General features: G+C 42.6%; 2 protein-coding genes across 2 annotated transcripts; one reads left to right on the plus strand and one right to left on the minus strand.

The window, feature by feature from the left end:
- Positions 1-614: 614 nt before the first annotated feature.
- On the minus strand, positions 615-5,701 carry THAP11 (THAP domain containing 11). Its single transcript, XM_079986596.1, has one exon. The coding sequence runs from the start codon at positions 4,105-4,107 to the stop codon at positions 3,289-3,291; it is 819 nt and encodes a 272-aa protein (XP_079842722.1). The 5' UTR covers positions 4,108-5,701; the 3' UTR covers positions 615-3,288.
- A 1,850-nt stretch (positions 5,702-7,551) lies between these two features.
- Positions 7,552-27,859, plus strand: CENPT (centromere protein T). The gene is made up of 16 exons (XM_079987878.1): positions 7,552-7,797; positions 9,926-10,025; positions 10,730-10,823; positions 12,275-12,405; positions 15,529-15,562; positions 16,991-17,133; positions 17,324-17,563; positions 18,409-18,442; positions 21,588-21,730; positions 21,910-22,443; positions 23,994-24,215; positions 24,421-24,642; positions 25,086-25,182; positions 26,032-26,196; positions 26,447-26,551; positions 27,478-27,859. Exons 1-16 carry the CDS (start codon positions 7,567-7,569, stop codon positions 27,602-27,604), a joined length of 2,622 nt encoding a protein of 873 aa, XP_079844004.1. The 5' UTR covers positions 7,552-7,566; the 3' UTR covers positions 27,605-27,859.
- Positions 27,860-27,967: the final 108 nt, after the last annotated feature.

Genomic DNA, 27,967 nt, shown 5'->3' on the forward strand with positions numbered 1-27,967 from the left:
AAGCAAAGATCACCAGTGTCAAAACAATGATTCTTCAGCATCAACTTTTTGAAATGGTCATGTTGTTTGGATGCCTGATTATCGTCTTCCAAATCAACTACTCTATTCCAAAGCGTAATGCTGATGGTAAACAAAAGAGTTTTAAAGACTCTTTCAAGGCAAATCTTTAAAAATGTAGTTTAAACACCAACAATTGGGAAACACTGGCCTGTTTGTGCTCCAACTGGAGAACAGCCTTTACCAAAGGTGTCATGGACTTTGAAGACGCTCAGACTCAGGATGAAATTGAGAAACGTGCTCAGAGGAAGGCATGTTTGGCAAACCCTCACCATGATCAACTCCCATCCCAAAACCTATGTCCCCACTGTGGAAGGACATGTGGATTCAAAACGGACTCACGGTTATGACCATGTTCATGGAAGACAATCTTACTCAGCTACAAGTGATCACCAAAGAAGAAGACCTTGCAAATAAAAGTCTCTTAACCAAGTGAGATAGAAAACAAAACACTGAAATGTGTTTAATCAAAGCAGAAACAAGCAAATGCCATGGAGTAGGTGGAGGAAGAAAGAACTATTAGATGTTACAGACAAATTACAGACTGCAGTACTGTATAACAAAAACAAAATATATTTTATTCAAATTAAGCATATTTGCTAGCACCTCAGGATAACCAGTAAACTAGAACAGTCCAACAGATAACCAGTCCAGTAATCCAAGCAACTGAACGTATTTTAGTGCATAATGATGGTAGAAAAGTACCACGACTTGTCACAACACACTTTTGAAACACTCTCAGCCAGCTAGAATGCACCGTCTATTTACAAAGAAAGAAAACTAGTGTGCTGCTTAAGGTCTCAACAGATGCATACAGAGCAAAATGCAAGCTGTGTGGCCAAACTTGACCTAAGCACAACACATGGCAGTAAAATTGTCTGTAGTTTTCTTCCCCACTTCAGAAGTATGGGGGGGGGCAGCACAGAAATCTGCTAAGATTGGAAAAAGAAGATAGTTATTAAAAAAAAAAAATTAGTTACAAGCTGAATCATGTTCTAGCAACTTCTAGTCAAATAATTTGATACAGTCTACTATCTTGTTCAAACAACAGACCAATTCCCCAATGGCTACAGCAGAACATCCATGAAATCCAATGAGGTTAGAGTTTATGGTGTGCTGCTGCCTCCTGCAATAAACTGCGGAGTCAATTACACCAAGAATTGAACATGTCTTACGACCTACAGTATATACAGTCAGACGAACAAGGGACATGTAAGAAATAGGTTTTCTTTATGGTATTTTTTCAAGCTTTTTAATTGTTTGAGGGAATAATCTCCCCCTCTCCATTTTTAAAAAAATATTTTCTTCATTGCTTTTACTGTTATTGGTATATACAACGTATATAAGCAATACAAGCTTGTGGTTTCTATTTGAGATTTGTTATATAAAATATAAAAAATACTGTAACAAAAAAGAAAGAGGAAAAAAAATGGGGCAGATGGCCATTCTGACACTAGCCAATCCCTGCCAGTCACAATAGTTTCAACCAAAGGTATTTTTACACTTGAAAATACAAGCCAATCTACATGCCTACAGTTGTGATTTTTAGTTATGGGTTTGATAAACTCAAAAACTCTAGCTATTGCATTGTGTTTTTCTTTCTTTCTTTGTGAAATGAGATGTTCTGGCATTCTCTGCATAGCCATGCAGAGTACACAGACCGTTGGGGACTCTTATTTGAAGTATATCATCAACCACACTGAATACAATAATCAGAAGCATCTATTTGGTGCTACACAGACATACAAATATTGGTGGGGTCTCAACATCTATTTCTGACAAAAGTGAATCAGGCCATAGGGCAGGCTGCTCTCTAATCTCTTTCCATCTTCATATCCATGGAGATGCAAACTGGCTCATAAATATCTGAAAAGTACAAGTGTATCTCACAAATTTATCAGTCCATGGTTGTGATATTAACATCTTCCAGGTTCTTAACAGAGAGTGTTAGAATGCTAATTTATTTAGAAGTATGAAAAGTTTGCAAAGCCACTGTAACTTAACCTCATTCCTCTTATGCTAGCCAGATTGCATCCCAGTATATTATATGTGAAAAGGAAATAAACCACACAATACTGGTTTACACAAGAGAATATTGAATCATTGCTGAAGTAAAAGAAGCAGTTGTTGAATGCCATGATGGGCAGGGAGTCATCCAACTATGGCATGGCCATAATAATCCCTTGAAACTAGAAACCGAAAAAGGGCAAAACACCAAATATAACTGCATCCTAGGAATACAGACTCCAGTTGCCCTCTTTAATGATTAAGAATGAACTTGGCATCAAAAATGGCATACTCCATATCAGTAGTTTGTGGGTGGGGGATGACAACCCACATTTTTTCTCTCTCTCTCTTTCCATAAAGAGAAACAAACAAAATCCACTGATGGCCATGGTTTCTAAGGCGTTGATCACCAAGACATTTACTGCAGAATAATCATAGGAAAGTGCCATGACTTTCACTAGACTATTCCAGAGTAAATGATTTACAACCCGAGTGTGCTTGTCTAGAAAGTAACTGTTATTGTTCCTCAAAATTAGCTTTGCACTAAATTTAATCCCACTGGTGACAGAAGCTCATAGCCCTACACCCGCCCACTTAATGGAAACATCCAGCTTTATTAGAGACATTTTCCCAGCAATGCTAAAAATGGACCAGCTCGCACAGAATCAACATTACTGAGAGTACCAAAGCAGCTGCTGTCTGCTACTGTGCTTTGAACAGGACATAATACGAGTAGAGCATCAGCTGATAACCAGTAATCCAAACGGTACCCATCTTTTTATGTATATAAAAATATTGTTATAGCCAACTCCTGGTGGGTACTTCTCACAGAAAAACATGTAAAAAGTGAGTGTGTGGGTCCAGTTAAGTGTGGGCCTGCTCACACACCACCCTGGGCTTCCTGACAGGAGAAGGAAATGTTGTCAGTACATAGTCAAGAACTGGTGATTTGCCTGTCACAGTGTAGACCTGACTGAAAGGGACCAAAAATGTATCTTGGGCAGCAATACCACACCAAGCTGTGGAGCACCATTTGTCCTTGCTACAACTGCTTGCCTGCCTGCCTCCACCCACCCACGCACCCCCTTCGTCCTGTTTGGGCATTTCTTGCCACTTCTGTTTGCAAACAATACCACACAGGTCGATTTGTGCTCGGTCCCCTGCCCTACATGAAACAAGCAAATTGAAGAGCAGGACCCCAATCCTAAGGAGGGCATGTATGTCTCAGAGACCATGGCGCTTGCGAGCCACCCCTCCCATGCTGGCAGCATGCAGCAGGCGGTCCTTCTCCCGGATCTCCTCCCGGAGTTGGGCTTCGGACAGGCGCAGGCGGCGGATGCTGCCCTTCATCTCCTTCATCTTCACCTCCAGCAGAGCAATGATGTCCCGCTGCTCGTTCAGTTTGCGCAGCAACTCCTCCGACGTGGTACCCGACGACAGTGAGTAGGAGTGGTCTGGCGGGCTGTCCACCAATGGCCCGTTATCTGTAAGGAATGCCAGGCTAACAGGGCCCCCGATCATTGCCCCGGGGCCTCCCAACATCGCCCCTGGGGCCCCCAGCATCGTCCCAGGACCTCCCAGCTCCACCTGCACGGTCAGGTCCATAGGCTTCACATCATCTCCTGCGCCTCCTCCCCGGGGCACACCTTGCCCAGCCGCGGCGGCGGCGGCAGCTCCCTCCTGCAAAGCGAGCAAGACCGCGGCTTGCGCGGCGGCGACCGCGGGCGCCTGGGGAGGCGCGGGGGCGTGGCGTGCGCGCCGGTTCCCACGGGCGCCCTTGCGCTCGTTGACGCCCCGCAAGGGGAAGATGGTGGGCACCCGCACCAGGTAGGACTTGCGCCCGCCGGGGAAGTGCTCGGAGCAGACGCGGTGGCCCGTCGTGGGCTGGAAAGTGCTGAAGCATCCGCTCACTCCGGCCCGCGACACATTTTTCAGCCAAAGGCGGCGCAGCTCCGCGTCCTTCGGGAAGGTGTAGAAGTGAAGCGCCTTGTCTCGGTGCGAGTTGTTGTAGCAGCCTGGCACGCAGCACGTGAACCCGGGCATGGTCTGTGTGGTGTTTCGCTGCGCCCTCCTCCTTTCCCTCGGCGGGCCGAGGCAGCCGGGACTACAGATCCCACAAGGCCTCCCGATGCCGAGTCCCAACGACAAGGCGAGCCTCCTCCGCCACCGCCACAGTAGACCGCTCTCCGCAACAGCGCCACAGGAAACGGAACTACCCGCCCCACAAAGCACCGCGCCGCCGCCGGAACTACGTTTCCCACAAGGCACCACTGGGCGGGGCAGCAACGGGAGTGTTTAACTTGGCCACAGAAGAGCGGGAGAGAAAGCGGGCTGGGGATTCCACGCGCGCTCTCCAGCTTCCCACAATCCTCCGCGAGCCCCACAACTTTTTTGGAAGGTGGCTGGAGGCTTTATGAGGCAATAAATAAATATAAATAGTTGGCCTTTGTTTTGGCTTGTGCTGTAATAATATTTGTTAGTCTTTAAGGTGCCCCAGGACTTCTTATTTGTTTGCTGCAGCAGACTAACAAGGCTCCTCGCTGGAATTTATTTCGAGTCCTACTGTGCATGCTTACCTGGGAGTAAATACAATTGAAGCCAATGGATCTTGCGTCTGAGTAGACGTGGGTAGCATGGCAGCCTGGACTGCGTTCACACGACACTGCTAAAGTACATTCTTTACTTCACATGTATTCTGGGCACTGCAGTTTACCCTTAGAGTTTCAATTCCCAGCCTGAGAGACGGTGTGGTGGTTACTAGGACCTGGAAGATCAGGGTTCTAATCCCTACGCAGCCATAAAGGTAAATCACTTTCAGTGTTATAAAAAATTAGGTTGTACACACATAGCAGACACACATTCCACAGAAAACCAATCTTTCACCCATCAACATTTAGGAAATATTCCCTGAGAAAAATTACACTTTATTTTAGCACATAGAACAATCCCAAAAAGCCGTCTTAGCTCTCCTAAATCTGTAGAAGGAAATATCTTGGAGAAACTTTTCCCAACAGTCATTTCACTTTCAAATCCTGACTTAAGGGCATATTTTGTGTATGAATGGGGTAGGCCTGTGCATTTTTAAAAATGCATTTCTATACTGCTGCTTAATGATGTGAATGTGGATACACCCTAGAAATTAACTGCTAGGATTTTGGTTATTTGTGGAATGAAGGGATAATGCAAGCTGTAAAGGAATTCCTGGGCTGGGGTATTCATACCAGTCTAGCTGGCTGGGTGAACAGCAAACCTGTTAGCATGACAAAAAAAGGTGTTAATAAGACATCAGAGAAGGATCCTTTGCCCTGGGGAGTCAGATGTCATAAAGGTTCCTGGGGTAACTGTGTGTTTGAGTGGATAGGAAAAGGGAGTTTTGAAGCAGGGATTCCTGGGAAGAAGAAGGAGGAAGAAGGGCTGAAAGCCATCTTGGCCAGGCAGAGGAAGGGTTGCTTGCAATGCCATAGACCATGCTGTAAGATCTTGACTCCCTCCATGCAGACTGAAGGTGTAAATAGGTGAATAAACCATGTTTCTTAAAGCACAACAGTCTCTGCTGTGTCTTCTATTATCCAAAGGAACACAGACCCTGTGTGTGTGCCTGAGAACCCATGGGCTATTGCCATCACTCAACAGAGAGAAGAAGAGGAGTTTGGATTTGATATCCCGCTTTATCACTACCCGAAGCGGTCTCAAAGCGGCTAACAATCTCCTTTTCCCTTCCTCCCCCACAACAAACACTCCCTTGAGGTGAGTGGGGCTGAGAGACTTCAAAGAAGTGTGACTAGCCCAAGGTCATCCAGCAGATGCATGTGGAGGAGCGGAGACATGAACCTGGTTCACCAGATTACGAGTCTACCACTCTACCACACTGGCTCTTTTGTAACAATATTAAAAGGCACAATAATATAAAAAATAAAAACTATTACATATTTAAAATTAAAAGCACAATGTAACAGAATATAATGCAGATGCAACAGGCCAAAAAAGAACCAGAAGTGAAATTACATATATGCAAGTACCTTATTAACTGCCCATACTTTTGTGCTTTTAGCACTTTTAATTAATTGGCTGTGTATACACTATACCTTTTAAGCAGATTTGAAGAACATTATTTACATCAAAGAATCCTGGGCACTTGTAGTTTGTTGAAGGTTGCTGAGAATTACCTCAGTGAGGACTAAATTGCAGTGCCCACAATTCTTTGTAGGAAATAATGTGTTTCGAACTACAGCACAAGTTTTTGTGCACTGAAATCCACTTCATCAGATTCAGTAATCTTCAACTGGCATGCATGCATACACCCACAACCACCCCCACACAAAGGTATGTGAGGGAAATGTAAAGGTTAAGAGTTAAATAGCAATGAAATACAAAAGGCACCAAGCTGTACATCATACATTTAAACCATATTTCTTTCCCCAAAAGAATCATGGGAACTATAGTTTACCCCTCACAAAGCTACAGTTCCCAGCACTCTTAGCAAACTACTGTTCATAGAATTCCTTGGGGGATAATAGTGTGCTTTGAATGTATTGTGTGTATGCAGCAAATATCAACATGGCTGCAAAAGAAGTACAGTGGTACCTCAGGTTAAGAACGTAATTCGTTCTGGAGGTCTGTTCTTAACCTGAAACTGTTCTTAACCTGAAGCACCACTTTAGCTAATGGGGCCTCCCGTTGCCGCTGCGCCGCCGCTGCACAATTTCTGTTCTCATCCTGAAGCAAAGTTCTTAACCCGAGGTAATATTTGTGGGTTAGCAGAGTCTGTAACCTGAAGCGTATATAACCTGAAGCTTATGTAACCCGAGGTACCACTGTACTGGCCTTTCAGTTCATTTTCTGTGGGTTAACCCTTTTACAGACATGTTTTCATATATTGAGGCTTACTCTAGATAGTAGTGATTCTGGATTTATACTATTCTAAAATATCCCACGCTGAACTTCATACACGCAAGAACTTACGTTGCACCACTCTGTAAGTTACAGAAATATGAATATTTATTATTAGGGCACAGCCAAGTGCTAGCCTACCATATTGTCTCAGTGTTTGATCCTAGGATGGGAGACCTGTGAGTGGCCCTTCAGATATTGCTGACCAACGATCAGGGCTAACTGGAGTCATAGTCCAACAACATCTGCAGAGCCACGCGTTCTGCATCCTTGGTTTATTCATTACAGTAGTTCCAGGAATGCTGTAAATCTAGACATCCTTCTATTTCTCAGCCTTAAATAATCAGATTAGGGAAACGGGGTGAGCGGAAGTATGTGTTGGCATAGAATGCGCCCATGTGAACTTTGAGCTCTACAGGTGCATCCACGTACCGGGTTTTATTCGCTCTGTACAGTATAGGATCAGGGAGGGCGCATGCAACAGTAACAGACAAAGGAGTCTCCGCTGTTGCTACTTTCAACGGCAGAACTACATCTCCCAGCAACCAATGCGAGAGGCGACGACCCGGTCGTGGGCCGAAGCGAGGAATTATCGCGAGACTCTCTCAGCTGATGCCGCTTGAATCCCTGAGCGGGAGAGAAAGAAGCGGGCTTCGGCAGCCATTTGAGTCTCGCGCCTGCCGGCCGGTGGCCGTTTGCACTATGCGAGAGACTCGCCTCAGCGGCCGCCTGTCGGCAACTAAAACGCAGAAAGAGGCAGCCATGGCTACTCGGAGGAGGTCGCGCGAGGAGAAGCTGGAGACCCCACGGCGCCTGAGGCGGTCTCTGCGGTTGGAGATGAAGGTAAGATGAAGGTACCGGGCGGGGCAGCACGGACCCTAATTATCAGTTATAACAATTTTTTTTATCTCGCCTTTTCAGGATACGTATCTTTCCGAGCAGCATCCATGCACTTTTAAAAATGCACGCATGTGAAACAATAAACATTTAGTAAGTCACAGGGATCTCAAGAGTTGGCCCTGAGGTCTAACAGGAGCAGACTCTGGTGATTTCTTCTTGCCCTTCTTCATCTCCTTTACAGACGAGCTGGTTTTTGTTTTATTTTTACTTCTTAGGTGTATATTCTACTATTATTGTAGTATATCCTTCTCCCCCCCTCCAAGGAACTCAGGGCTACAAAGACCGTTCTGACGGCATTACCGTTTTATCCTCAAAATAGCCCTGTGAGGTATGTTAGGGTGAGATACAGCATTTTGTCCGTAATCACTCCAGTAAGCTTCATGGCTGATAGGGGATCTGAACCTCCTCTTGGGCTGTACATGCACCATACATTTAAAACAGTCCCCCCCCCAACCATGGGTCTCCAGTTGTTTATAGACTACAGTGCCCATAATCCCTGACCACTGGTCCTGCTAGCTAGGGATGATGGTAGTAGTCATCTGTAAACAGTTGGCGATCCAGTAAAAACAGTGTTTCCTGTTTGGGAAACACTGATTTAAAGCATGGTCGTCCCCACCTCCCAAGCTTGGGAAGTGTAGTTCACCCTTAACAGAGCTACTGCGAACAGTTTCCAGAATTCCTTGTGATGGCAGAAATGTGCTTTAAATGTATGGTGTGTACACAGCCCTTAGGCTGGTGCTCTTAACTGCTATATCACCTAGGTTGCTGAAGGAAATGGCATAACTTTGCAGCAGCCTGTTCCTAATGTGGTTACTTTACTCATAAATTAAGCCCTACATAGGTGTTGCAAGAGTGGGGCCGGCTCCTGTGCTGAGCTTCTGTCATCACTTGAAAGAAGGGCACTTTTCACATACATACAAATTATAACTGAATCATAAACTAGAGTTTAAAATGAGGTTGTAATCTTAAGTCTGCTTTCTTGAATGTTTGCTAAAATCAAATGAAGGTATTAGTGAGTCATGTGTTTCATTTAAGTCCTCTTGGTGCTTACAAATTTATTAATTTATTACAAATTTATTAATATAAAATAAAATCCATTTTTTAAAAAAAGCATACTCTAGTATAAACCAGCTATGTACAATAGAAATCTGAACTATAGAGAACAGCTTGTTCTCTCTCATCAGTCTCAAAACAGGATTCAGGTAGCTGTTCAAAAGTTCCATACTCTCCCTGGGATTAGTAGGCAGACAGGAAAGGTAGAACTACTTGTCATCAGCATTTGGTGGCAGTGCAAACCATTATTTCCCCTAATGGCTTCATGTAGATTTTGAAGAGCTTGGTGGTATGATGAACTCTTGAAGCACCTCACAAGCCAGAGGACACAAGGTAGAGAGAACACACCCACCCACCACTGCACTACCTTCATCAGCATTACATCAGGGTCTTCTATGTAAATAAATAAAATGTTTGGGGGGGTTTTAATATGAGTATTTTACTTCATAAAAACAACCTCTAGTCAGTCTGCGCAGTAACTATCAGACCTTACTTGAACCTATCAGTCATGGACATTTCATGTTTGTTTATTTCTGTGGGACTGGGGTTGGACCCAAAGCAGAGAAAAGCAGAAATGAGCAACACTGAAAAGAAGAGCAGAAGACAGAGTTGTCCGTTGCTCAGGTTCTTGTATTCCCATACTTAACCTCATTGTAATGGCTGCTGTTCAAAAGAAAGATTGTATATGGGAATCATTAAAGACATTCCCTCAGGAGGTGAAACAGTTTTCAAAAGCATATGCACTGACATGGAGGATCTGGTTTCTAAACGTGAAACAACAATAATACTCGGTTATAAATTAACAGATTTAATGTTCACATTTGTACTATTGTTTAGGAAATATCTGAAGAAGTAATCAATGGAAAACTTGATTTAGATCAATGGCTTATATTGGCCTTTTTCTTGCTGGTTTAAAGCACTTTGATTTAAATCCATTCAATCTAAGACATGCCCTTAGAATTCTGTTGTAACATAGAAGTGTGCTACCTGGCTTCAGGAGTGCCTTTTATCTCCCCAGGAGAGACCCTTCAGATCCATGGCCTATCAAAGATCTGGTGCCTCTATTTATACGGATCCAGTAACACCTCGAACTCTATTCAGGAAGGTTCTGGAGACCCGTAAGTAGGGGATAGAAGAATGTCTTTGGTGCTGTTGAGTAGAGGGAAGGGGCAGTCATAGGAAACAGCATTATACCAATAGACAATTGGTCCTATTAGTTCAATACAATTACTGATTGGCAACAGCTCCTCAGGGATGAAGAAGAATTCTGGTCCTTCCTGGAAATGTTGGGGATTGAACCTAGGACCTTCTGTATAAAACCTTCTACCACTGACTTCGGAAGTATGGGTTTTTTGGTAAAGCTGCTACAGTATGTCCCAAAACTAGAAGACAATTGTTACTCCTCCAAACAACAGGGACAAAGTGTCATTTATATAAGTGTCAAAGCAAGTGAGGAGTAACCCACTTCAGTACAGTATACCATTCATCCTCTGAGAATAAATCTTCACATTAAGTTCAGTCTCTTGATGCATTTCTGAAACTAATATAAGTCTAATAAATTGAACATATCTGTCTGCCACTTTAAATATTCATTTAAAAAGTTTGTTTTGCACAATGCTATTTTGAGCATGGTGTAAAGGACAAAGTCTTTTTTATGGTCACAGTCCAGTTAAATCTCTCTTGTCTATGGCAGTGTTACAGTCATTATTCTCTGCTTTAAAAGTGCAGTTAGACATATTTTTCCCACTCATCTTCTTGCTGCAATTTTAATTTGCTTGGAGTTCCATTAGAAATACAATTTGTCCATGTATTCTTTTAACAGAGCCAATAGTCTCCCCTCTTGTTCCTGAAAAACCTGATTCCCCCAAACCAGTGGAGACAGAAGTCCAAGCTCCTTTGCAGAGTGTACCCTGCAGGTAACTAAACATGATTAAGGCTGCAATCCTAAGCATATTTCTTTGTAAAATTCTTTTGAAAACCTGTAAATTTTGGCCAGGTTGTTTTCTTGTGTTCTTTCAGTACGTTATATTGTGCTCACTGACATTACGTAATGGAACCAACATGTAGAAGTTTGAGGAATGACTATTCAGTTTGTAAGGGATGATGTGATGGATGCCGAAACGTTGAATAGCTGTTGAATGGTTGCTTTAGGCAAGTGGGGGCTGGAAGTTAACTTGCTTTGCTACTGGAAGAGGACCAATTTGAATCAACCAGCCATTTATAACAACAGAAGTTTTAAGGCAGGGATGAGGAACCTGTGGCCCTTCAGAAGTTGTGTTGGACTTAAGTTCCCACCAGTGTGGTCAGGAATGATGGCAGTTGTATTTCAAGAGTTGTTGTCTAACAGCATCTGGAGGGACACAGCCTGTCAAACTCTACTTAAAGAGGTAATGGGGGAAAATATTTTCAGAAGCTTAATAACAACCCCACTGCTTATGTGGCAACTCTTCTATTTTGAGACACTTTCACAGAAGTAGGGCAGCAAAAGTGCTGAGTGGCTAGAAGATGATGCGGGCAATAGTGGTGACTTGGCATAAGACAGGTGGTTCTGAGACTGAACTTTCTGCACTTGGCTGGGAGAAGGGGAGAACAGCTCAATAACAAAATACTTGCAAATTTTATTTTAAGTTTGTGTGGGTTTACATTCCTTTATAATGTGCTATGAACACTGATGGTGCTACATAAATAATTTTAATTATAGCTAAAAGCAAACAGATTCTTTCTGTAGTTTTGTCTGCTCTTGTAAATAGTAGGTGGTCATTAATTAGCAATGAAATATATAAAGCTTTTTTCCAGCAAGACCATACAGAGCACAGAAGTGTAATTAGACACATGGATAATGACTAAGAGCATCTCAGTATGCTGCTAATATAGCTAGTATCCTGACATTTCATAAGAGTGTGATTTCTCAGATGTTCTGTGCATGAAGCATGTTTGTATACTTGCTGACAAATGTCTTACTCCTGAGTATATAGTTCTACCAGATTATGGCTACAGTCCTATCAACACTTTTCTGGAAATAAGCCTAAGTGAACTCAGTGGGACTTATCCCTGTACGCTTATAAAGGATTGCACTGTAAAATGTCTTTTTTCCCCCTCTTTGACTTTCCAATCTGAGCAGGCAGTATTCCTGTAGGTATGGTCCCACTATGTCACTGACAGTAAGATTGAGCAGCTGTATGTTGGTATTGTGCAAGCTCTGCTCAGGTCACCCAGTTATAGTGACACTAAACTTTAGGCCCTCATTTGTTCCTTAACTATGAAGGCAAATTCTTTCTTCAGCAAGGCTGGAGAAATGTTGGCATATTTCCTGGAAGTTGACATTAAACTGTTTTCCTGACTGAAGACTGGCTTTGTCATCTTTCAGCAACCTAGAAATCCATTTGTCTGACTCTGCTCCCAAGGCTACATCTCGGACTGCACTGCTCAACACCAGGTCAAAAAAGAAGGTCCGTCTTTCTGTGTTTGAGAGAGCTGTGGATGAGCAACTTGCCTCAAGTGAGTGGGAGCATTGAAGGTTAGGGTGCACTAGAAAAGCTGAGGATTTTATGAATCTTCTTGTTTGAAGATCAGAGTAAAGTAAACTGTTAAATGAGTTGTCTTCTTCTCCATTGCTTTGGGGAGGTTATAACTTTAAGAAAACCAAATAGGAGAATGTCACCCTTGGGCTGCAATTCACTGACCAAGCTCAGTAATTTAGACACCAATAAAAGTAGGGTTATACCAATCTAACACTAATTTGAAATGGGGAATAGAACTACCTGATATACATTTGTGAAAATTATGTTACATTTAAGTCGTAACTATGAAGGAAAATGAGTTCCAAAAGGTTCGTTATATTATTTTTGTTCTGAGAATATCCTGGAACAATCCACCTTACTGTAACCTTGCTTGCCAAATGAAATTATAAACAGCAATGCACCACCAGAGTGGGGGTAGTAAATGTGAAAGGCAGAAGTGATACTGCCTCTCTACATAAAAAACTCAGGACATGCTCTTCCTTTGACTAGTCAAGTGCCCAATTTTTTTTTGGGGGGGGGGCGGCAGCAGCAGTGATGGCTAAAGAGGATAATTAGCCACTATACGTGTTGCAGAGGAAGGAACACCAGTTCCTAAAACAACAAGCATTTTTTCTATAGCTGGAAACAATAGAATGAGATGTTAATGGTTTGCTGGTGCCTTAAGTCTGATATTTCATGGGTCAAATTGCGGGTGCGCCCACAATTTCAGGCATCTGTGCTGTAGCCTTATTGGAGTTCACCGATTGGGTCTGCGTTGCTCTGGGACAGGAGGAAGGAAGTCAAAATGACACCGAGGTTGGTTCAAAGAAAGAGTTTATTCTGCTCTCCGGATAGCAGAAGGCACTTGCATGATTAGTCCTCAGCAAGTCCAAAGAAATGACAGGATTCATGCAGTTTATATATCCTCCAGGCACCCTCTCACTCCTCCCCTAGGAGCCCAACCACGTCGGCCTACATACGCAGGTTGACATCACATATGTTCCTGCTCTGGTACTCTCAACCATAAAAGGATCTTCCTTCCTGTACTTCTGACCATAAAAGGATCTTCCTCTTCCTACTCTTATCTGGGAGGCAGAGATGACCATTTCTGAGAACACACTCTGGGCGTTATTCCCAGATGTGGGTCTGCGCGTCTTTGTGGTCAGCACATAAGATAAGGCACACATGCATCATCCCTGCTGTACTGGAACTTGGCAAGGTCACTCATTGCCGCCACAGACTGATAAGGGAGAGAGCTTTGTTCTTGTTATGGATTTACTCAACGGCTTGAGTTTATGCATTTTAGCTAAGGAAAAATAGGGATTTTGGTGCAGTTTAAAACTGCCTGCACAGTCAGTTTTTGGATTTTGGAAACCCATTCCTTCAGTGCAGACATGATTTCCGGCATCATGGAAGCGAGTCCCCACACCACGCTGCGCTGGTTTAGCGCAGTGTGCGGGGACTTGCCTTGGGGGCGGTTCATGGGCTGGTTAAACAATCCCTGTGGGCTGCTTGTGGCCCATGGGCCTTAGGTTGCCTACCCCTGCTCTACTGCATTTTCTCCTTTTTGGATTACTTGTTTTATCATATTCTCTTTCTCTCTGTCTGAAGGACGGGGGTAGTATCTGTTTTCTCCTTTCTAGTTTTCTGAAATTGCTCTTTGTCCCCTGCTTTTTGGCTTAAAAATGCGCTTGTCATTCTTGTGCAGGGGCCGTACTAATCTTGGTAATGTTCCAATTTTAGTATATCTGTTGCCAAAGTGAAAATTTCTGCTTTCTGACATAACCCATCGCTCTTCCCAGTGACATGGAAAAGTCACAGCCACCTATTTGACAGACAAAAAATGCATTAGAGTTGTTAAATCTCTGAGTGCACTAAAGAGAATAACATCTGTTGCACGTAGCCTCTTCCACCGTGCACTTCTTTACAATGAGACTGTGAGTGCTTCAGCAACTCCAGCATGTCCATGACCCAGCTAATGCTAGTTGCTTTTGCAAGTCCTTGACACAACCCTCTGCTGTGCCTGCCTTAAAGGATTTTACATCCATGCTCCTAGCATGAAGCTCCTCAACAGTCCTACCCAGCTAGAGCTAGTTGGTATTCAGCTTCTTGATGACATGGGTGAGATTGCTTCAATTCCAGACAGGACTTCATCCCCTTCATTTGTTAGCATAGAAAAATTGTCATTTGCATCCATATTTCTGGGCGAGTGGCTGTCTTCCACAGATTTTTCAGTGCCATTTTTTTTATCCCAATGGTTGCATGAAGAATCCTGCCAGAATGTGGCATTTCCCTCTCATTTTCTTCAGTTAGACTTCTCCTTTCCCAGAACCAACCTTGGCACCAAATGCCTTTTCCCCAGCTTTCTGAAGGAGCAGTTTATTGGGGGGGCGGGGGGGACTTTGATTTTTGCTAGTCTGTAAGGCATGGGTTGTTTTCCTTCCTCAAAAAGACCTGTTGAATCACTGTATATTTGCTTGGCCATAAATGGAAATGGAGGAAGCACTAGCAGGATAAGGGAAATATAAAAAAGGTGGTTATATGGTTCCTTGCCTCTCTAGGGCAAAATGAGGGCTTAACCAATTACAGTCATACCTCGGTTGTTGAACGCCTTGGTACTCTGATGTTTTGGCTCTCGAACACTGCAAACCCAGAAGTGAATGTTCCACTTTGTGAATGTTCTTTGGAACCCAAACATCTGACAGGGCTTGCACAGCTTCTGATTGGCTGCAGGGACTTCCTGCAGCCAATCAGAGGCCATACTTTGGTTTCTGGACATTTTGGAAGTCGAATGGACTTCCGGAACAGATTCCATTCAACTTCCAAGGTGGATGGATGCCTTGTTCACCTCTCCAGAGAAAAGTATGTTCAGGGTAACTATCCAAACTATACATAACTCACTCTGAGCTGTGAAGAGGAGCAGTATAAGTGAAATAAATAATCCTTTGATGCATGGTCATATTTTTTAAAAAAATATGTTTCTCTCTCTAGTCTTAGAATGTGATATAAGTGAACTTTTTGCAGTAGGTAAAGCATAGTTTATTCATTAAATAATATTTCTGGAAAACTTGCATGCTTCATTATCATAGCCATCTAAAACATATCTTGACTTCTTTTTCAGCTCATTCATTGTTGGACATCACATCTCAGTCAAAGTAAGTTATTTTTGCTCTGTGACTATGGTGTAACAACCGATTCTTCCCCTGCTGAGCAACATAAAGTCAGCATCTAGTATATTGTGGAAAGGGATGAAAGAACAATGAAAATTTTTTATTGTATTATTTATTAAATCTCTCATCTGTCCTTCACCACAACGTCCCAAAGCAGGTTACAGGAATGATAACAGAAGTGTTGGAAGTACTTGGTTGAACTATAAGTCACTACATCCAGTATGCCTACATTCTGATGATCCTTCAACGCATGGTTTGAAGGGCTGGGAGTGAGCACCATAAAACTTCAAGATGATGAGCTTCCTCCTCAAATTTAGATAAAGAGAGGAGACTAGAAGCAGAAGTTTCTAATCTCCTCTTACCTATGTGGCAGAAAAGGGGAGTACATAAGCCCAAGGACTGAACTGCTTGCTTCTGATCCTTCGAATCATTATTTGGCACAGGGGTGGTTAATGCTTGGTTTGGAGGATTATGTTGCCTACTTGTGAATATCTAGGCAGCTTAAAACGCCCTGTTTTTGAACACTGCCAAAATTTAAATGATATATGTGGGAGTGGGGTGCATTTGCTGGGGTAACTGAAATTCATTAGGTATTAATTAAAAAGAAATTAAAATGGAATACATGTGGGAAGTAGCCATGTTTATCAGCTTTCTCTTTTTTTTACTCTCCTGCCCAGTGTTAGAGATTTCAGCTTGGTCTGCAACATGGACAGGATGGGGAAAATCTGCCTATGCTACATCAGCCTTTCACACATAATGTCAATTTCTTGTTTCCTGCTTCAGAACCACAAATATCCAGATTTTGTGTGTGTGTGTGTGTGTGTGTGTGTGTGTGTGTGTTTTAAAAAGATACTGTTCCCTGAGTTTACAAGATTTTCCTTGTGGCAATTCAGTAATAAATTTTCCCTGATTCCCACACTGCTAAATAACATATTCATGGAAAAGGGTAACACAGCTGTCGCTAAAAACAGCAATGACCCATTTTCCCACAGCGTCCTTATTTTTATTTATTTGCATGGGGAGGGGGGGTTTGTTAACCTATGTGCAGAATTCCTAAAGGAATTCACAGCTGTTTGTTTAGCTGACTGAATTCTATGGCTGTGAGGGGTCTTTCACCAGCTACTTTGTGGGGTTTATCTGTCCACCCTAAATTGTGTTCTTTGAGCTTGGTTTGAGTATGGCTATGACAGTTGAGCTCCATGGGTCCAATGATATGGGAATTGTCGGCTCCATTGGGATTCAGTGAGAAAGATCAGAGTCCATTAGGAAGATGAATACAAGAGCCAGCTGGTGATTTCTTGTATAGGGCTCCCTGTTCATTATACTAACATGCAACAATGACCATTATTAGAGGGAAAGCAGTGCTAGATAAACAAGCAATATGTTTCATGTGCTCTGTTCTTATATTCTCAGGTCTCAGATCTCTTTTAGAACCCCACCACCATTGCGCTCTGCTGGGAAGAAAGGCTTAGTCCGTAGGCCAAAGAATTACAGAGCTGTTACTGTGAAAGCTTTTGAAGACGGCATTGAACAAAACTTGCTGCAAACAAAAGGCTGTGAGTTTCCTTTGGTTCTCATTTGGACCAGGTGCCTGTGTCTATTTGAGTAGCAACCTGTGAGTAGAGGGGAGATTAATATTCCAGTGCAGAAGGAAGTGTCTGAAAGTTGTTATGGTGGAGCATGGAATGATCAGACTGTTATCTCCATTTAAAAGGCTAATCCGTTTTTGATTTTTTTTTTCAACAGCACAGAGCTACCTTGTGGCTCCAAGTATGTTATCAAATGATTCCTCAGCACAATTTGCTGATACAGAGTTGTTTGCCCAACCTGAGCTCAGCAGGCAAAGTGGAGCAGGGCTTTCTGCTGTTCATTCTCAGCTTCACCCGTCAAGGCAATCTTTAGCCAAAGGGAGTTTGTCATCCTCCATTCAGGGTGCAGAGACTGATACGGCTGTTGAAGTTGTGACAAGGAACAAAGGAAATATAAGTGAGTAGTCTACTTTTCCCCATCTGTCTATTTAACAAAAATCAGCTCATGCTTGTCTTTTGCCTAGTAATGTGCACAAATGGGAGCAGCAGCAGAAATAACCAAAGAGGTCTTTTTCAAGGAGCACCAGTGCACTGAACAATGAGCACTCTCCTTTGTGAAGAATTGTTGGAAACAATCAGAGCTAGTGTTAATGGTATTCTGGTGCCTTAGCCAAATATGTCTTGCAATGAACAGGCCATGTGTAGGCTTTGGAATATGTGACTAAGAATAATTGCTGTGTCCTTCTGAACTCACCCATGAATATGGCTCAGATTAACACTGCAGAGAATTTCCATATTTAATATTTCTGAATTGCCTAGAGAACAGTGAGAAGGCACATGATACAGTTTTGTTGCTGAAACTAAAGCAGGTCTGGCCCTGGAAAGTATTATAAGCCACTCTGAGCTCTGAAGAGGAAAAGTATAAGTGAAATAAATAAATATTTACACAGTACAGTGGTACCTCGGTTTAAGAACAGTCCTGTTTAAGTACAATTCGGTTTACACACTCCGCAAAACCGAAAATAGTGTCCCGGTTTGCAAACTTTACTTCGGTCTAAGAACGGAATCCGAATGGTGGAAGGGCACTGGTGGCAGGAGGCCTCATTAGGGAAAGTGCACCTCAGTTTCAGAACGGTTTCAGTTTCAGAACAGCCTTCTGGAATGGATTAAATTCATAAACAGAGGTACCACTGTATTAATAATAAAGAATAGTTGATTCATTAAATAATATTTTTGTAAGATGTAGAATTTGCACCCTTCACTACCATGGCCATTCAGTATATGCCTTGATCTGTTTTCTAGCTCATTCATTGTTGGACGACACATCTCGGACAAAGTAAGTTATCTTTCCTCTGTGACTATGCTGTAACAACTGATTCTTCCTCTACTGAACAGCATAATGTCACCATCCTGTACATTGTCAACACTGATGAAAGAAGAATTACAAACTATTATTTTTCTTATTTATTTGATTTCTTACCCACTTTTCACGATATGTACCTAGTGAGGGCTACAACAGTGATGGCAGAGGTGCTGGAGCTACTTGGTTGCTCTATATGCCACTACATTCAGCATGGCTACATTCAGATGATCCTCCAAACAGTGATTTGGAGTAGCAGGAGTGAGCACCAGAAAGTCTCAAGCGGATGAGCCTGTTTTCTCCCTGCTGCCCACCTGCAGGAAAAGGGAGACGATTAGGAGAGGTTTCTAAATCTCTTGTTTATGAGGCTAGATGGAGAGAGAAGTGAGTGCATAAGCCTAAGGCTTCCACTGCTTGTTCCTGATCATACCATGGTTTGGAGCAGGGATGGCTAAGCTGTGGCCTGCATACACCACCCCCAAGAATGCCTGTGTCCCCCAAGCAATTTGGCTGCTGTATTGGATGTTTGGGGGGACGAGTTGTAACGTTTTGCAAAGCAGCAAGTGGTGCTGTTGAGCCCTCTAGGATCTTAGTTAGATTCACCTCATTGTCAGGCATTTGCATGAACAATGGCAGACACTGAAGCCAGTAAGGGAGAGCAAATAAGAACCACAAGTAAGTAGCTATGGAGCCTGATTTGGATGGGGTGGAAGCAGGAGGAATGATGGAGCATGGCCATGCTCCCCATCCACAGTTGTAATGCTGCCTTAGAGCTGTCTTAGAGCTAGCAACCCATTATTATTCTTTTACCAAAAGTAGCTGCATGGGAAATAAGAGGCAGAGAAGTTCCCAATTTTTCCTTTATGGATTAGCAACAAGGAGAGGAAGCTGCAGCTGCAGGGTGCGGTTTCATGGTGTCTGGGGTGTGCATATATGCCGGGGGTGAATGGAGCCCATCATGCACCAGTCTTTGCTGCCAACGTGACACCAGCTCCAAGCCACTTGGCAAGGCTGAAATGATCCCAGCCTTGCAAAGTGGCTCAGGGAGGACAGCATGAGAAGGGCAGAACAGCCATGCACCCTTTGATCCCAGCCCCTCAAGGGCAAGGCTGAGATCAATGGGCACCTGGCTTCCTTCTCACCCTCCCTGAGCCAGTCCCGCTTTGCGAGGCTGGGATCTGATCAGATCCTAGCCTTGCAAAGCAGCACAAGTCTGGCTTGGGGAAGGCGTTGTAAGTAGCACACCCCTCAGAAAAAAGTGCCCAGGGTGATTGCCCTGAGAGCCCCCCCTCCCCCCACCACACTATGCCCCTGGGAAGCTGGAACCAGTGCAAAAGCCTTTCCAAGCTATTTTCCTTGTTTCTGGAAACAGCTGTGAATGAAATTTTCAACTTGAATGTACATCGAAGGAATAAGGAAAGTAGAAGTGCAGTGATGTTGGATAGTACTTACTGAGGAAAGTGAAATTAATAAGCAATAATGGTGAGAAAAGGCCATGGCTGCTTTTATGTGTGGCTCCCAGTGGGATGTCCATGGGCCAATGTGGTCCTCTGTCTGAAAAAAGGATAACTATTCCCTGGTTTGGAGAACTGTCTGATTTTAACCTAAGTGTGAATATTTAGACTGTTTTTGCACTGCTGAATAGTATCAGTGGCAGACCTTGGGAACTCAACTTTAAGTGGCACCTCGTGTGACACCAAAATTCAGCCCCTCTCCTCTGCCTCTCACTTTCCATTTTACCTCATAATTGTGGCACTCCCAAGGCTCCATTGCCAGTGTGACTGAACTGGTTGCGCTCCCCTAAATCTATCTCTGGTATCATCACACACACTGTGTGTCAGTAAAAGTTATCAACGTTCTATTCTTACCTTGCCTCCCCATAGTTAGGGATTTCTGCTTCATCAGCATTTGACACATGATATATTCCAGGGGTTGTCAATCTGGTCCCTACCACCCACTAATGGGCCTTTCATGATTTTAGGTGGGCGGTAGGGGGTTCTACGGCACAAGCTGAATCCTCCTTCCATCAAGCACTGGTGGGCGGTAAGGAAATTTTACCATCAAGAAAGATGCATTAGTGGGCGGTAGGTATAAAAAGGCTGACTACCCCTAATATATACTGTCAATTTCCTTAGGTTATCTGTTTCAGAGCCATAAACATCCAGAAGTTATTTTGGCTTTTAAATGAGTCTACAAGTAGAGTTTCCTTGTGGTAAATTAATGGCTGAATTACCAAGTTTCCCTTATTCCAACAGTGCTAAATAACATACTTGTGGATATGTTATTTATAACATATAATACAACTGTCAGTAAAGACAGCAATGATCCATTTCCTCACAGGGTACTTACTCTTGTGTTGTTTCATTTTTATTTATTTGCAGGGATTATAGGAACATCAATAGGAATATAGTTACAGGAGATACAATTAAAAATCAGTATGAATATTTAAAGTGATGGATGTTCTTCACACCCATACCTAAATGAAGTTCATGATCCATTGGTGGTTTGAGGACCACAGTTGGGAGCCCCTGGTCTAAGTGATGTGTTTGAGTTAGCTTGGTGGATGAAACTGAAAGATGGGTTTGTCTTCTTTCAGGTTTCATGACACCTTCTTAAGGGGCTGTAGGTAGCTTTTTTACTTGAGCTTTGATACCTTCAACAGGGGAGCTTGCCCTCTCTCTCTCTCTCTCTCTCTCTCTCTCACTTGCCCTCCCACTACAATGTAAGAACAGCTCTAATTTGCATATTCCTGCCTAGTGGAGTGAGTGGGAAGGACAACCTGTCCAAGGATCACCTCTATTACCTACATAAAATGAAACTTTACGGTAGGTCCAATGCCACATTTGTCTACCCAGGATTGTGTTCTCTGAGCTTGGTTTGAGTATGGCTATGACAGTTGAGCACCATGGGTCCAGTGATATGGGAATTGTCGGCTCCATTGGGATTCAGTGAGAAAGATCAGAGTCCATTAGGAAGATGAATACAAGAGTTAGCTGGTGATTCCGTGTATAGGGCTCCCTGTTCATTATACTAACATGCAACAATGACCATTATTAGAGAGGGAAGGCAGTGCTAAATAAACAAGCAATATGTTTCATGTGCTCTGTTCTTATATTCTCAGGTCTCAGATCTCTTTTAGAACCCCACCACCATTGTGCTCTGCTGGGAAGAAAGGCTTAGTCCGTAGGCCAAAGAATTACAGAGGTGTTAATGTGAAAGCTTTTGAAGACGGCATTGAACAAAACTTGCTGCAAACAAAAGGCTGTGAGTTTCCTTTGGTTCTCATTTGGACCGGGTGCCTGTGTCTATTTGAGTAGCAACCTGTGAGTAGAGGGGAGATTAATATTCCAGTGCAGAAGGAAGTGTCTGAAAGTTGTAATGGTGGAACATGGAATGTTATCTCCATTTAAAAGGCTAATCCGTTTTTGAATTTTTTTCAACAGCACAGAGCTACCTTGTGGCTCCAAGTATGTTATCAAATGATTCCTCAGCACAATTTGCTGATACAGAGTTGTTTGCCCAACCTGAGCTCAGCAGGCAGAGTGGAGCAGGGCTTTCTGCTGTTCATCCTCAGCTTCACCCAACGAGGCAGTCCTTAGTCAGAGAGAGCTTGCCATCTTCTACTCAGACACCCTGGCAGGGTGCAGAGAATGATTTGGCTGTTGAAGGAGTGACACAGAATGAACAAAAAGAGATATTCACACAATACACTGACTGTGTTGATGGGATTGAAGCTGTACTTGAGGAAAATGCTGCTAATCCAATGGAAGAGCATCAGCAGAGCCTGCAGGATACTGAAGAAGGATTAATACGCCATCATCAAAAAAAGATGCTAAGGCAGAGCGCCGAACATGCAAATGGTTTGAAAGTTGGGTTCCAGGAAAGGACTGTTACTACTGAAAGAGGGCAGCAAGAGAGCCTGCATGGGAACAGTGATATGGAACACTTCTTAAGTCCTGGAAATCATCTGCCCACCAGTAAGTAATCTGCAGTGGAAGTGAGGAAAGTTGAAGACTTTCACAACTAGCAATTGCATTAGTGTTTTATCTCCTCCCTTCCAGGTGATTTGGATGCTTCTCTTCTTGCTTTCAATACATTCATTTCCTCACCATAAGAAATCTGCTATGACTCCTGGAGCACATCTGGGACAAGCTTAGCTAATACGAAAACCCTCTACCTTTTCCTTCCTCCTTTCCCTTATATATAAGGACAGACATTTAGGAGGTATCTGTCAATTTGCCTATCTTTTGTATTTTCTGAACACCTGTAATGCCTCTCTAACTTAATTTTGCTCTTGTTAATATAAACCCAGTAAGATCATCACCAAGATCATTCCCCTTAACCCTACTCTAACTTGAGTTTTGGTGTCACGATACAATTCACAAATTAATAATAAGAGTCATAGGTCTATATTAGCATTTGAGAATTTCTTCCACAGTCTATTACGGTTGATTGAGTCAAAAGCAGCAGATAGGTCAATAAAGGCAGCAAACAGGTTATGTTTGTTCTGTTGTATATTTGTTGATGATATGAGACAGTGTAAAACACTGGTCAATAGTACTATATCCAGCTCTGAACCCTGCTTGTTCCTCATATATTTATTTATATATGAGGTTATTTTCACTTAGCCAGTCTGTTAATTTGGTAAGCAGATGACGGGCATAGAGCTTGGAGGGGATGTCCAGCAGGCTAATGGGGCGGTAATTTTGAGGGAGGGTTTTATCCCCTTTCTTATAAATTGGCACGATAATGTTCAATTTCCAGCCAGCTGGCATTTAAGCTGTATTATTTTTATGGGTGTAGACTTTGACCAAGATGGGTTGCCACCATTCCATATGTGTCTTAAATAGCTCTGGCGGCATCATGTCCTCACCTGGCACTTTATTTGATTTTAAACTATCAGAGATTTTAATCTCTGCAGGAGTTACCACTTGCCATTCTGGAAGATTTGACTGATTGATGGTCACCTCAGCATCGAATGATTGCCCTGTCTGTTCTCCAAAAAGATCAGCATAGTAATCCAGGCCATGTATAGTACTACTTTTTGTTTTGGCAAACCTATACAGACATGTAAACAAATTATGAATTTTGCTGGTTTTTATTTGTATGTTGATCATTGTTTTAAATTGCCCTATATGCACCAGTTACAGATTTTTGGTTTAAGTGGTTTTATAAATTCTTTTAAATAAAATAAACATCCTATGGATCTCAATTTGAAAAGTTTGCGGATCATAACGTTGCAGAGAACATATGTCTCAGGTGTGATCTCAGGAGCTAAAATGGGATTGAGTATTGCCAGTACCCAGAACATAATTCCTTTTTTCTTGTGGAGATGAGACTCCAGAGGAAATTTTTTCATGTGCCTTCTCTGCTGAACTCCAGCAATACTGTCAAAGCTAAAAAGTATTTGGCAATATGTGAATGGGTAGTAGCAGACCCAGGTGTATTGTGTGTGACTGTATTTCTAAAAGTTCTCTAAGATTTTATTTGTCACTGAATGAATACCTTATTTGCCTCTGACTTGTAGATATTCAGAACCCCCAAAGTACTAAAGCTGCAACTCCAAGCAAACATGTAAGTAGAAAGAGATCTGAGCAGTTTGAGAGGCTACCAACGAAAGAAATGGAAGACGGAACCTCTCAAGAAAAAATGTTGGACCGAGAAACTATGGATGACATGGTTTCAGAAGCTGAAATGGATTCTGAAACTGAGGAGGTGTCAGAGACTGAAATGGATTCTGAAAATGTTGGTGAGGAGATTTGTTTTGGGAAGGGGAATGGAATTGTGGTTACTCATGGAAGTGTAGACAAATGGAATTTGAAGCTACCTGTTGGTGAGCTCATTCCTCCAGATTTTCAGAACAAAACAGAGTATTTTAGGACTTTCACAGTGAGACTTATCAATGTACAGCCCTATTCTGGAGCATTACTTGTTCTTGAATTATTTCCTTGTAGATATTCAGAACCCCCAAAGTACCAAAGCTGCAACTCCAAGCAGACGTTTAAGCAGAAAGAGATCTGAGCAGTTTGAGAGGCTACCAACAAAAGAAATGGAAGACGGAACATCTCAAGGAAAAATGTTGGACCGAGAAACTATGGATGACATGGTTTCAGAAGCTGAAATGGATTCTGAAACTGAGGAGGTGTCAGAGACTGAAATGGATTCTGAGAATGTTGGTGAGAAGATTTGTTTTGGGAAGGGGAATGGAATTGTGGTTACTCATGGAAGTGTAGACAAATGGAATTTGAAGCTACCTGTTGGTGAGCTCATTCCGCCAGATTTTCAGAACAAAACAGAGTATTTTAGCTCTTTGGGGACTGTCATGGGAGACTTATCAATGTACAGCCTTATTCCAGAGCATTACTTGTTCTTGAATTATTTCCTTATCTCGTCTCAAACTCCCAGCAAGGATTCACAGCTAGACTTCTACCCAGTGGTAAGAAATCAGTTGCTGGTGAATCACTCAAGCCCTTGCTGTGGAGTATTAGGTCAGCAGTGAAAAGGGAGGAAGTTCCAAGTTGCTTCAAGCAACCCTATCTGTGACCTACTGCCTTTCAGCCTACTCTGAGTTCTTCTTGGAGATGGCATGCACAGGCCTTATATTTTTTTCTCCCATCAGACTTAACTGAAAAGACACCGGCATTTGTACGTAATAGAGTTGTCCAGTGTACACCATTGCTGTCTGCCCTACATGCTCCGAAAGTGGCTGCCTCCAGGTAACTATTTAATTGCAATGGGATAGAACTTCAGCCTCAGCAACTGACTATGGCAACTGACTTCTATTAATCTGAAATAGCTGTTTTGCCTTACGCTGTCTACAGCATAAAAGGACTATACATTTGGGTGTCTGGTCTGCACAAGCATTGTAGCTTCTTGGGCTTCTTTGCAATGCTTGGTTTCTCAATGCAAGAGGTACAATGTGTTGCCTAGAAGTCATTTCTTGTGACCTGGAAGTCCTGCTCCAACTCTCTATTTTTAATGGCTGGTTGCTGTTACTCAGTGATGGGTAAGCATTTTGCACATGCTTAATACGACCTCAAACTAGTCTTTAGCTTTTCTGATTTAGTATCCTTGTCACAACAGTGCCTGAGATTGTAGCTGCTGATGCTAAAAAAGGTGTGGGAATGCAGATCTGCCAAGTATCTGTTAAATCTTTCTAGTGGAAACACAGGACTACTCTTTTTTTGACAGAGGTGATGTTATTGGGTTGTTGTTTTTATTTTGATTATACTGTGGTTTTTATGTTGATCTTTTCTGTGAACCACCCCGAGACCTCCAGGTATGGGGGGGTATATAAATTCAATAAATAATAATACATAGGAATTCTGAATTTTCATACTACTTTGCCATTTCTGGCTATTATATGCATTATTTCTTCCCTTTCTGTGTACCTCTGTTGGTAGGCCAGTCACATTGTTACTAATGTACATGAAGCACTCACTCTTTTCAACATTAAACTAAGGTGAAACTTCCCTGAGGAAGTAAAACAGGAGGATTATGTGTTGTGTGTTGCATCTGTTCCTGTAGAGCTTGCTGCACACATTTAACATTTATTTCCCTTGGAGGTCTCTTTCAAAACAGCTTTCAGTTAAGCAGGCTACAAAGCCAGCTGAGAGGGCATGCAGAGGAAAATGTGAGCCAGCTCTCCCCAGCAAGTTTGTAAAAAATGTATTTGCCCGCTGTGTGAAGATGCCAGTGGCCAAGGATGCTTTCAAGACTGTGGAGAACTGGTGAGTAATGGTGAACACCTTTCATACCAATTAATGATGTGGGAGAAGAGGTTGCCAGCTGAACACTGTTGGACCAAGAAAACCAAAGTGTGGCTATGTGGCATGAAGGTTGTTGTGCTGTCAATTTCCATCATTGCCACACGTTTTGAGGACTGGGTCCTCTTGTTTCTCTTGTGGCCTTGCAGCATAGCCATCCCTTGGAATGTGGGAAGGCTGCAGCTTGCTTAACTTGCTTTTCGTATCCTTTTAGTGTGAACTTGTACTTTAAACAACTGAGTGACGACTTGGAAGCCTATGCAAATCATGCCAGAAGAAAGACTGTAGAGCCAGCTGATCTGGAGCTTCTCATGAGGCGGTAAATGATGTTTAGTTTGCTGTTTCAAGGGCTCTTCATCAAATTGAAGGGATGTTCCAGTCCAGCGTTACTGAAGTTGTATATATTTCTGAAAACAGATCTCTCAAACAGTAATTGACTAACAGAAGGGCATGCATACTTGAAGACTAACACTTTTTATAGAGTCCTGGGGCCTTCTGCAAGTCAATTTCCAGGCAGCTTTATTGCAAAGCAAGTAGTCTCTAACCTGGCCCTTGTTTTCCTTCAAGCAGACATGGGGTGTAGAAGTAGTCATGACTACTTCATTGGTGTCTTTGAGTAAAATCTGTTCTGCTAAAGAAAGTTTTGAGGTCATTGTATTACAAGAACCTCTTTCCAATACCTGAAATAAAAAAGAGGCAGTTGTGTGTATCATGGGGTATGCAGTACAAAAGGGAACTAAAATGGACATTTCAGCAGAGAGGAATGTGATGAAGAGGGGCTGGTGAATGCTAACTGGGCAGTCCCATCTTACACTTACACAGATTGCTACTCAGTGCCAATGCCCAGCTTTGGACAAATGTCTGGTGAATGTGTTAAATTCAGACCTGCTATTTGTGCCTGCTCCTGGAGATCCTTAAAAAAACCTCGTGTGTGTGGTCTCTATCAAACATAGGTTTGTGCTGTCCCACATCATGTCCCCAATGCTTATTCATTCATTCTTGTCCCCAACGTTTTTAGTTTGACATGGTAAGCGATTTCTGTATACCCGGCCTTTATTTAAAATGTCTGTCTGGCCTCTCGATTATCTGAAGCTACAGTCACAGTTCATGAGGGCAATGATCAGAATGAACAAATTTAGCTGAGAACTCATTTTCTGCCTAATAGCAAATGGCATAATGACCATTAGTTGTAAACAAACTTTATTTCCTAACTCATGTATTATTTTCTTCCCCTTTTTAATCCAGGCAAGGACTGATAACTGACAAGATTCCTTTAAATGTGCTGATAGAGCGTCACATGCCTCTGGAGTACAGGCAGCTGCTAATTCCTGTTGCCACTAGTGGAAATAAAGTGTTCCCTCCCATGCTATGATAAGATGCTGGTGACAATCTGTTCTCAATATGGGGAAAGGAATGCAGTTCCAGAAACACCCTGGGAGGCTCTAGAATTCGAACATTTACAGTACACCCAGCAAGTTCTCGGTACTTTACTTAAAAGACTAGGGAAAAATCTCAATTATGAATAAAATAAGTATTCACTCTTTTTACCTTTGTTTTCCTGTGGTACAGCTTTCTTCATATTCCTGTACAGTGGTTGTAAAATAAAGCAATGTTTTGCAGAGCACAAGTTCTGTATTTTACTTTGAAAAACTGATATGTATTACACAGTGTGCTGGAGGACTGAAGAGTCACAGGGGCTCAAGTGTGCCATCTTAAACTTCATAGCATAAAATTT

The sequence above is a fragment of the Podarcis cretensis genome, assembly GCF_951804945.1.
Source record: "Podarcis cretensis genome assembly, chromosome: 8".
NCBI lineage: Eukaryota > Metazoa > Chordata > Lepidosauria > Squamata > Lacertidae > Podarcis > Podarcis cretensis.

Bases quoted from the DNA above. Each gene is read 5' to 3' on its own strand.
- THAP11 (XM_079986596.1), bottom strand. From the start codon at position 4,107: ATGCCCGGGTTCACGTGCTGCGTGCCAGGCTGCTACAACAACTCGCAC.
- CENPT (XM_079987878.1), top strand. From the start codon at position 7,567: ATGCCGCTTGAATCCCTGAGCGGGAGAGAAAGAAGCGGGCTTCGGCAG. The intron at 10,026-10,729 runs GTAAGTAGGGGA...TTCTTTTAACAG, and splicing joins CAGGAAGGTTCTGGAGACCC to AGCCAATAGTCTCCCCTCTT. The intron at 12,406-15,528 runs GTGAGTGGGAGC...CTTCTTTTTCAG, and splicing joins GGATGAGCAACTTGCCTCAA to CTCATTCATTGTTGGACATC.